Raw genomic sequence first — 10,967 nt, 5'->3', positions numbered from 1 at the left:
TTGCTTCATCTAGAGTGCCCTAACTTCGACGTGCCTGTTGTCCAATTTAAACATTCTAAAAATAAAATTATTTTATTTTACCATGAAGTATTAATTTCAATATTCTATGCCTAGTGGGAACCACTGGTCTAAAAATTTGAACCTATTCAAGAGGCAACCATATGCATTGCTAAAGGCTGAATATACTTGGGTTGTTTTTTTTTTTTTTTTTACCCTTAGTGCCTTTGAATACTTTTCCCTTAAAGAATAACTTATGTGGATTGTGGGGGGAAGGAGGATGGGCGGGAGGGGTAGAGAGTATAGGGGGGGATAAATGGTAGTGGGAAAAAACCAAAAAAAAATTTTTTTTAATGGCTTGTATGGCCTACACTCTCAGCTCCATAAGGGCAGGTACAAAGTCCTACTCATCTTTGTATCCCTTGCAAAGGACATAGCACATAATAGGTACTCAATAAATACTTCCTAACTGAATTAAATATCAGATGGCTACTGTATAGAAACCAATGTCCACTTTCATAAACAAAAGGCAAACAAAGCTAAGCCTGGGACAGGAAGGGTTTAAATAAGTGTGCCAGTGACGTACAATTAGCAAATTCACAAATGGCCTGGTAACAGTTTAGATTATAACCTTGCTATTGCATTCATCTTTACTCTCAACGCCGGGGGCATTTAAGGCACTCAGGAACATACTAGTGTAAGCTGTGCCTTGATGTTGGTCTTTAATAAAGGAGTGCTCAATTTCACAAGCCTTGCATTCCGCACCTAAACAAACTTCAGCAGTATTTGACGTGCTGGTACCTGTGACAAGGCACAAAGCACACGTCTGCTAATTATCCGGGCTATCCCACTGCCGCACCATTTACTTAGTGAGTACTGACCGAGACTATGCGGAGCCAAGCAGGGCAGTGCTGTGGTGGGTGAGTGGCGACAGTACAGTTCAGGACATGAAGAGTAGAAGGTGCCTATTACCATTTTAGAGGCTGTGCATCCAGTAGGAGCATAATGTGCAGATGCAGAATTCTGGCAAAGGAATGGACTGCTGTCTTCTAAGGCCAAGCAGAGGCAACACATGAAATACGCACAAGCCTGTCCTTGGACAGGCCCTGTTTGTTCCATTCACAAAGGAGAGACTGAAAAACAATGGAAGAAATGTACAGTGAAAACACAGTGGTACCTCGGTCCTTAATTCGTTCCAGAACTCGAGATGAGTGCCGAAACATACCAAACGATGAAAAATTTCCTTTTGCAGGGCGGTGTTGTGCCTCACACAAGTTCTAGCAAGTGTGATGAGTCCCGAGCAAGCGTCAAGCGCTGGAACATTTTTTTCTTGTCAAAATGCAGAGTACGGGTTTGACAAGTTCTGAAGCCAACAAGTACCAAGGAATGACTGTATTTTTAAAATCTGAGTGGACCTAAGTAAATAAAGACACAGGATGAGAATAGATGGAATAAATCCAAAGCAGCAAGAAGGAAGTATGTGGATGAGATAGGAGAGGGCTGTCCGAATGACAAAAAAGTCTGTTACCACAGACAATTTTAAGAGACTTCATGGGCAACAAGAGTTTAAAAGGCTCCTGATGGAAAGGTTGTAGAGTTTAGCTATTTCCTGTTAGGTAATAGTACTGGGTTCCCAATGACTGAACCAAAAATGAAGCAAATTAAACGAAAAAGCTGACATCTGACACCAGCACAGGTTTACTTGTCTGTTCAAGCACAGCTTTGAAGTTTAATAACATCTCGATACTCACAAGAGCCCTGCAACACAGGTCGGAGGTACGATTCTTCTTAGCTGTGCAAGAGCAGTGGCCCCAGTGAAGCTAAGCCACTCATCTAGTCACACAGTAAGGTCAGGGTCAGAGCGAGAGTGGTGGTCTGAAGACCACCCCCGCGTCATGACGTCTGTGAGAGGTGGCTTGGCTGCTGTGGGAAACTATAAAAACCGGGTGCAGAAGTAAAATGCAAACTTGTTTCATTGAGTCCGATTCCACTGATATCAGGAAAATCCACTGTGTTTAAGAGTCAAATCACTGTGGAAACAAATTCGAGTATATCGGGTTTTCTGTTGGGTTTATTGGTTCGGACAGAAAATCTCCCTTTTATATTTTCCTCATCCTCTTCTTGCAGCGCTGGTTGAAAACAGGAGAGGACCCCATGAGGCTGTCGGTGGAGTGAGAACCATAGCTGCTGTCCGAGTCCTCGGGGCTCTGCGGGATCCCCGCCTCACTCATGCCTGACATGGGCTCCTCGAAGACATCGCTGCCCAACACGCCGTGCCCAGCGACATTGCCTTCTTCGCTCTCTTGAGGCTCCATTTTCACGTGGGCCAGGTTCCAAAGAGGGGAAGCATTCACCTCTGTACCTAAAAATGGAAGAACATATAACTACTGACGGGTAAGCCCACGCTGGAACGAAGTAGAGTGAATATACTATCCAGGACAGACTGATGGATTTTGAGCTCAGATTACATTCTGACCCACTGCTTGGCTGGAGAATATGGTTGTATTTCTCTGCTTCAAAAAGTCAGACCAACTCTGAATGTCTTCCTTTCCACTTCCTCCACCCTCCTTTACCCAAACTCACACACCCCCATTTTGCTAAACCAGGGAAGTAAAACTGCATGTATGTGGAAAGATTCCCTGTCTCATGGCCTAAAGGTAGGTACAACCACAGGCTCTTTTTAAGTTTGCCTGTCCTTCCTTCTTTTAACGGGGCAGTTTTTGCTTTTCTGCCTTTTCTCTGGGTTGCTAGTCCTGTCTCACATTATGAAAAGTTAGCGATCACTCCAAAATGCTGGCAGTTCCTAGACTGCCGAAGAGAGACATGGCCCCGAAGCCTGCAACACGGCCCTCCTGTCTCTGTGTGTTCTAGCAATATTGTTCTGCGGTTATTCTTCCATGGTGAAAGGCTCCGCCCGAGTTTAAAAACTATGATCTGTTTAGGCCACCCTGGAGGCTTTTCTATTTGCATCATTTGTGCATTGCTGAAATGGCAATTTAATATTTGTAAAGAACCAGCGTCTAGACTAATTTGCAATCTGACTTAAGGATCAAGTCATACTGGTTCGTAAAGTAATAGCAGAGTATCTGGCAGAGGCCAGCTACCTCTGTGTAGCTCCTTTTCAATTGCTTTTAGCTCCAATTTGTTGTGTTACTCTAGCAAGGAAGCCCAACTGTTGAAATATCTTTGAGCAATTAACACTCCCCTGTCTGTCTGGAAGTTGTCTTAATCAATTGAGTACAAGCACCAGGAAGGAACAATACAGATACTAAGGCGGGGTGTCAAACTCGTTTTCACCAGGGGCCACATCAGCCTCACGGTTGCCTTCAAAGGGCTGAAATAGTCTTAGGACTGTATAAATGTAATTACTCCTTAACTGTTAAGGAGCTGAAATTACATTCGGCCCTTTGAAGGCAACCGGGAGGCTGATGTGGCCCCTGGTGAAAATGAGTTTGATACCCCTGTAGGGAAGGAGGGGACAGCTGTATACCTAGCTGGGTCAGTTGAATTAACTTCTAATCAACAGATCAACACACATTGCACGTACATCCTAACTAGGTGTTACTTTAAAGAATGCTTGCGAAGCTGCACTAGTCCTTTAACTACAAAGAGAAGGCTGTTGGTATCTCTAGATCAGTAAAGCTGTCTTTGTTTTGAGACTCTTCATTCTTCCTCCCGCTCCCACCTTTGTTACTCTGTCTTCAGAGTATGATTCTGTAACACAGAAAGTACTGAGATGGGAGGCTCTCCCAGAATCAAAGTAAGTGGATTTCTCTTACTCGAAGCCTGTGGTGAGGCCTCGACCTCCAGGTTAGATGGGAAGCGCTCACTCTGGGCCCCGAGGACTCCCATGGGCAGTGACTGGTCTCCTGAAGCAAGGTCGGCCTCCAGCTCCTCACTGACAGGGAAGGGGATGTCGCTCACAGGTTCCTCCTTGATCTTCACAGGCTTAGTGTCCTCTGTGGCCTTCTCAGGATTGACAATCCTCTCATACTCTTCAGAAAGTTGCTTACTAATCTATTGGCAAGCAGGGGACAATTTCCCAAAGAAATGTTAGGAAAAAGTTGGGTAGTCATGGAAAAGCCAATAGAATATGTGTGTCAATATGAATAAAGCATCCACTGCGAATGGAAGGAATTTGCTTAAGGTGTTGAGTTGGCATGTAACGAAAATTTATTTGCAGACTGTGTGTGTGTATCATTAATGAAAAGTTACATAAAGGTGAAAAATAGACAAAGCTAAATCAGAACTGGGACAAAAGCTCACATTTTTGGCTATTAAAACTAACAGTTAACATATGTACCCTACGTGGATAATGAATGGTGTAGGAAATCAGAATCACTTAGCAAAGACTTCTTTGTTTGGTGTTAAAAATCCCTCATGATTATTTTTGATTTGGGGAAACCAAAACAGTGAACCAACTTCGGACTTGCCTAAGGCTACCAGTGCTGAAGGGATGAGATGTTTCTGGTTCTAACTCAAAGTGCTGTCTCTCCCCACCTTGCCACCCCTGGGCAGCATCACCTCACTGATTTGTTTGGCCAGCTCTGTGATGAGGCCTGTGAATCTCAGCTCAGGCCTGAGGAAAGTAGGTTATGTCCACTCTGTCCCAAGATCCTGTGCTCTGCATTCTACAGCGATTGCGGGATCCTGCTGAACACCCCTGGACTACACGTTTTTACGTTCTTCTCCACAGGGCCGCCTCACCTGTAGCATGTAACTGTGGTAGTCCTTGATGCGGTGCTGCCAGAACTTCTGGAGGGAGAGCACGCTGCCAATGCCCACCTCGTGGAATACCTGCTCCATCACATCAGGGAAGGGAGTCTGCCCCAGCAGGGCCTCCCGATCCACAGCAAAGCGCAGCAACTTGGTGAACTTCAGGCAGTACTCGTGTGCCACGTCAGTCAGGGTCTCCAGGACACTCTCATTTGCACACTCAAAGCCTGCATGGGCCAGGATGGTGGCCACTGCCTGGTAGAGGAGCTGCCGGCAGGAGTGCCAGCTGAGTTCGGTCACAGGCTCCCCTTTCCCACTGAAAACGGAGACGTGGTAGCAGTGTTATTAGTGCTCTTGCAAAAGGCTGACCTGTCCTACAAGCTTTACAGTCCCAATCAAACCGCTGGCCCAGCTTTCCAGGAAAATTCTACACAGGTTACACAGCCCAGTTCCACCTTTGCTGCTGTCAGAGCATGCCTGAGCAACCCATGGTCGCGTCTCTGAGCTCCTCCATCACACAGTTGGAATAGGCAACACATGCCTGGAAGAAAGAGTATGGAAGGGCACCCAGTGGAAAGGAAGGATCCTTCTTGCACCAACTGCTCAATTTTGATATTTTGTAGGATCTGATTGATTTTAAGAGTGTAGCCCAGACACTGCTCGATGGTGCCCTGGTTACCTCACTGGAACATGGTTCCCTCACAAGCTGGGCGGCATATGGCCTTTCAGAAATTTAGTCCCAACTGGGAGATTCCCACATAGCTGCAACAGACCATTTGTAAAACTGGGAAAGCAACTCAATTTTACAGAGCAGTGTAGAACATACACAGCTTACAAGGCCTTTTAATCCTTTCCTACTCTGTGAAATATGTAGGGTCCCTATTATTGTATCTATTTGGTGTAGGTGAGGAAATCGAGGTTCAGAGGGGCTGACTTGCCAGAAGTTGTCTAGGTGTTATTAATCAGCGCCACATGGGGCTTCTGACTTGAGATCCCACGTTCTTCATAAGACACTGTTTTGTACCTAATCACTATTGCAGAAATCGTAGCTTTTCCAAGAGAATAACTTCGAAAAGCTGTCTGATCTCCTAAAAATAACTTTTTACGGCCTCTAATTATGTACCTGTTTCCTGAAATTTCCTATCTTCTGCTTCGCCTTGACAAAGGATATATAAAAATAAAATAGGCTACAGAAAATTACTCTTCCTGCTCCACACCTGGCAAGGGTCAGCCCTTGATGTACAAAGTGCTTGAGGAACTAGCCACCCACTTTACTCTTATTACCTGCTCAGTAGCGACTACTGAAATTCATATAATAGTTGGCAAATAAGAAAACCAATTGCCAAATAAATCTCCACTCTCTATTTTCATCATCATTTCCTAGGCGTTCTTTCTGGGCCAAACACTTTAGGCCTCAGAAGTGCCTACCTAATAAACAGGAGGCTAAACAGTTTTGCTTTTCTTGAATAATACATGGACATGTATATTTTCAATTCATAAGCTGGTGCTCAATCCACTGAGCCACACCAGCCAGGGCGTGGGCCTATATGTTTTCAAAGGAAAAGAATTCTTTTGGCACCCTCGTAACTGATGCAAATTATTTGTTACACAGTTTCTTAAATATGTATAAAACAAACTTGGTATAACCCTCTGATGTTTATAGCTCTTTGTAACAATAAAGTTAGAAATTTGACACAAAACTACAAAATTCTAAGTAGCAACATCAATTTAATATGATGGACAATGCTATTTTGTTACAACTAAATTGCTCTCAAAGTGGTACCGATTGCTACAGAGCGAGTATTTTTAAGTTGGACATAACTATAAAAATGTGCCCCACGTGTAATTACATAATTATTTCTCCCCTATTCACGGTTCCAACAACTTCCGCATGACATCATCTGGCCTTTATTGGCCCAAAAGTAACTTTTACATACTAAGTCTATTTCTGTTCTTTTCTCATTAGTTTGGGACAATTAAAATAGTACTATTATCATCATTAGGCAGGTGCAATAAGTGATATACAATATTACTTATGCAGATATTTTGTCAAATTTACCTTGAATCTAATCTTAAGGAAATATCAGCAAATCTAGTAAGTGGGATATACTAGAAGACAAATGACCTGAACTCTTAAGATTAATATCATGTTTTTTAAAAAGAAGGAGGCTTGACTAGTGCCATCTCAATAAACTCAAATAAATAAGTAAATAAACAAAATAATATTATAAAGGAGGAAGCTATTCTGTCTTAAAAGACACTAAAATGGCATAAACCAAATGCAGTGCATGAATCTTTGTTAGGTCCTGGATTGGGGAAAATTTACCTACAAAAGATATTTTGGGGACAACTGGAGAAATCTGAATATGGACTTGTTATATGATATCATTTAATTAGTATTCATTTACTTTGGTGTAATAATAACATTGGGATTATGTAGGAAAATTTCCTTATTCATAGGATAAGGTGAAAAATTTAGATAAGAAATACTGTGATGTCTGCAACTTTAAAATATTTGGCAAAAAAATGTGTATATGCATTTGTGTGTACAAACATATGGGAGAAAGTAAATATGTCAGAATGTTAACCTGCCATATAACCAGAGTAATAGTTCACTGTACTATTATTTAAACTCTTCTGAAGGTCTGACAAATTTCAAAACGAAAAGAAACAGTTATTTGGCACCAAATGCAAACTTACTGAACTCTTGCAGTAGCACTAGGTTATAAGTTAGCCATTCCAAGCGTCCAGAGCAGGGCTTCTCAAACTTAAAGACACACATGAATCTCCCAGAGATTTGTTACAGGGAAGATTCCAATTCAGCAGGTCTGGGTGGGCCTGAGACTGCATCTAACAGGCTCCCAGGGGATGTTGATGCTGCTGGTGTTCAACCAGATTTTGAGTAGCAAGGATCAACAATGTTGTTATATTGTTATTTCTTAAACTATGCTATGAAAATGGAAGTACACCATTAAAAAATTCTTGTATAGAACTTATGGGTTCCTAATAATACCAGAATAAGTCTACAAATCTCAGTTTGAGGACACTGGGCTAAATCCATGATAAACATTTTAAATGAGGGACAGACTAGGTTCTGAGGACTCAGGCCATGGCCTGTTTTACATACCAGTGTAGTATTGCCTGCTCCTAGTAAAGTCCTGGTACATAGTTGGCACTCAATAAATATTTATGCAACAGATAATAAAAAAATACAGACTTCGGATTTTGAAGATCAGGGTTCAAGTCTTAGACTTCCCATTAATTGCCTGAGCAACTTTGGCCGAGTGCATGACTCTTATTCTCAGTTTCCTCAGGGAAATGTTATTACATGCTCATTAACAGGTTGTCGGGAAGATTTTGTTGAGAAAAGAAAGATCTAGCAAAGCCTTGACTTACCGATAAAAGTCACTCTCTGGGTCACTGTGCCGAATCTGGAATGGAGCATTGGGATTCTTACAATCTAAAGGCAGGAGGTCATCAGGAAGAGGAGGTGACCCAGGACAAGAGGGAAGGGGTTCAGCCTCTTCAGTCTTTACACCTTCCGTCTGTTGCTGATTCTGGGCCTGGGCTGTGGCAATGAGGTTGCGCAGTCGCCGGTTGTGTTGGATGAGCTGAATGGTGTGGATGGTGAGGCTGCATGGCTCTGACGGGACGTCCAGCATAGTGGGGGGCTTGGGCTTGCTGGCAGAGGGCTGGTGCAGGGGCGGGTCATGGACTTCCACCAGACGGAACTCCCGTGGCAGCAAGTCAAAGGAACTTCGATTGGTCTGGCTTGATGAGATTGGTATCTCGCCCCAGTATCTCAACATTTTGGAATAATAAGAGTTTTCAAGTCGAATGTAGATGATACCCTAAAAGTAGTGTTTCAGATCTCTGCCAACTGTAGATTATAGGCTTCTGAAGTGAAAAACATGAAGTCTAGTTGTTATTTATGTAAAAAGTAGGCTGTTCAAGACTGCTTAGAAAATGCCAGTGTCTGCCACACCATAGGACTAGTGATGTTCTCCCTGAAGAAATCAAGAGAAATACAACTGTGAGATGACAGTCATCAAATCCTGCACAACGACAATTCCTACTGGACTGAACCACACAGTGCAGTTTGGGTTACTGGGAGACTAATAGCTGCAGTGGTATCTGGGATTCTGTTTTCCATCATCATTCCCAATCCTGAACAATTTGCAAAGCCAGTTACTTAAATAAGACCTGGGATATTTCTTTTCTTTTATAAATTTTGTTTATTCATTTACTCAACAATTATTTTTATTTTTTTATATATTTTTAAAGATTTTATTTATTTATTTTTTTAGAGGGGAAGGGAAGGAGAAAGAGAGAGAGAGAAATGTCAATGTATGGTTGCCTCTCATGCGCCCCATACCAGGGACCTGGCCTGCAACCCAGGCATGTGCCCTGACTGGGACTCAAACCGGTGACCCTTTGGTTTGCAGGCCCATGCTCAATCCACTGAGCTACACCAGCCAGGTGGAATACTTTTTTAATCTTGACACATATGTTGTGGATCAGTGGGAGAAAAGGGAGTAGAGCTAAAATAAGGTGGTTTTTATTCTGTTGTTGTATATGGGAACCTTTTAACTAGTCTTGGTGGAAAAAAATGTGTTAACCACTAATCTAAATGGTCTTAATGACTTCAATTTCTGAAATACATACAGGAAGAATCTGAGAGACTTCTGCTGACTCCTAACTGGTATTCCCTTCCTCCAATCTCTCCTTGTGTCTAATTTACTCTCCAGTACTGCTACACTTACTCTTTTAAAAACTCAGATTAATGGCTTCCCATTGCCTACCTGAAAAAGCCAGTCAGAATTCTTTGGTCTACCATTCAACAAAATTCACAATCTGGCTTCAACCTACCTTTCCAGATTCATTGCTCATATGTCTCTTCAAATTCAACAGCATTTATCAAATACCAGGCTTTATGGGATGAGACGAAGACCAATGCAAGACCCCTGACCTGAGGTGAGGGAAAGAACCATAAAAAGAACACTTCAATATGAAACCGCGTGGTAAGCGCTGTTCTGGAGGTACAGACACTGTGTGGAGGAAGTCCAGAGGAGCTTCCTGGAGGAAATGACCATCTCGGTTCCAACAACATCACACAACCAGTTTCTTGAGCATGCCATGAATTTCCAAGTTGATTCTTTAAGGAGTTTTTCTGCCAGAAATTCCCTGCCACCCATCACATCCCTGGCAGACTTGTACTTATTCTTAAGTCCCGACCCTCCATGACCTCCCCGGTACATCTCTCTCCATTATATTCTCCTGGCACTGCACTGAACAGTATTGCACGTTCCAGCACAGCACTTACCCCTGGATTTAAACGAGTTCTTATCTCAACCGATTTGACTCTCCCATCTCTGTCAAAACCATGATCTTAGTACAGGGTCTGGCTCACAGTAATATCTGGGGCTTACCGAGTGCTTACTATGTGCCAGACCTTGCCTTAATTGTTTAATTCCATTTTCTCAACTACCCAATGAAGTAGATACTGTTATTATCCTATTTTGCATATGTGGAAGCTGAGACCCACTGTCTTGCCCACTTGTCATAAATGGCCAAGCGAGAAAATCAAGACAGGCTCCAGAGTCTGCACTCTTCACCACCACAGATGCTGTCTCAATAATTGGTTCTGGAAAGGATAAAAGAATGAACGAATTAATGAATGAACGAAGGGACCAAAAAATCGCCCTCTTCCCTAACTTCACCGAAAGGAGTGCGAAGAACAGGCTCCAAGCCCAAGGAACGGCCAGGGGCCGCGGGGGCTCTTCAGCAGGCTCAGGCACAGGTCACAGGGTCCTGGAGTCGCCTGATGCCCGGGGCAGCGGGGAGACGAGGAGGTCTGGACCTGGACAGAAGGTGCCACTCTTCACTGCCGCGTCGCGGGAGCGGGGCTGGGGGGACGGATCAGCTCCGAGGGGCCTGAGCCCAGGATTACCTCGGGGCCGGAAGGCTGATGGTGGGTTAGTGGTCCAAGGCTGCCGGAAGCGCTTCTTGCAGCCGGGCTATGCCACAGGAAGTCCTTACATCCCGATGTGCAACCTCCAAACATGTCCCGGTCTGACAGTCGTCCCGACCGCCTTTTTTTGGTGTTCCTCTTCTTTTGCCCGGTACAGCCCTACCCGCCTCTTCGCGGCGCTCTCTTCACGCAACTCCAGCCCCGCAGCCCGAAGAGGCCGCAGGGAGCTGGGGAGAGGGAGGCGCCGAGAGGAACGTGGAGACCGAAGGGAGAGGTTTCCCAG

The 10,967-nt window shown here is 43.9% G+C and overlaps 1 protein-coding gene across 4 annotated transcripts; it reads right to left on the bottom strand.

The window, feature by feature from the left end:
- Positions 1-174: 174 nt before the first annotated feature.
- On the bottom strand, positions 175-10,810 carry SUPT7L (SPT7 like, STAGA complex subunit gamma). Of its 4 annotated transcripts, none has more exons than XR_008426836.1 (7): positions 10,434-10,702; positions 9,583-9,682; positions 8,110-8,720; positions 4,705-5,029; positions 3,777-4,014; positions 1,223-2,359; positions 175-1,130 (listed from the first exon to the last, which is right to left on the bottom strand). XR_008426836.1 is itself a non-coding variant. In XM_053924153.1 (7 exons), exons 4-7 carry the CDS (start codon positions 8,520-8,522, stop codon positions 2,097-2,099), a joined length of 1,239 nt encoding a protein of 412 aa, XP_053780128.1. In that variant the 5' UTR covers positions 8,523-8,720; positions 9,583-9,682; positions 10,434-10,573; positions 10,664-10,702; the 3' UTR covers positions 175-2,096. The 4 variants fall into 4 exon arrangements, 2 of the variants coding, with proteins under 2 accessions (XP_053780128.1, XP_024408789.1); XR_008426837.1 differs by having other exon boundaries at positions 175-1,412; positions 1,749-2,359; XM_053924153.1 differs by having other exon boundaries at positions 175-2,359; positions 10,434-10,573; positions 10,664-10,702.
- Positions 10,811-10,967: the final 157 nt, after the last annotated feature.

The sequence above is a fragment of the Desmodus rotundus genome, chromosome 5 (assembly GCF_022682495.2).
Source record: "Desmodus rotundus isolate HL8 chromosome 5, HLdesRot8A.1, whole genome shotgun sequence".
In the NCBI taxonomy this organism is placed as follows: Eukaryota; Metazoa; Chordata; class Mammalia; order Chiroptera; family Phyllostomidae; genus Desmodus; species Desmodus rotundus.
Note: the sequence above shows the minus strand (reverse complement) of the source record. Positions and strands in the feature narration are given on the sequence as shown.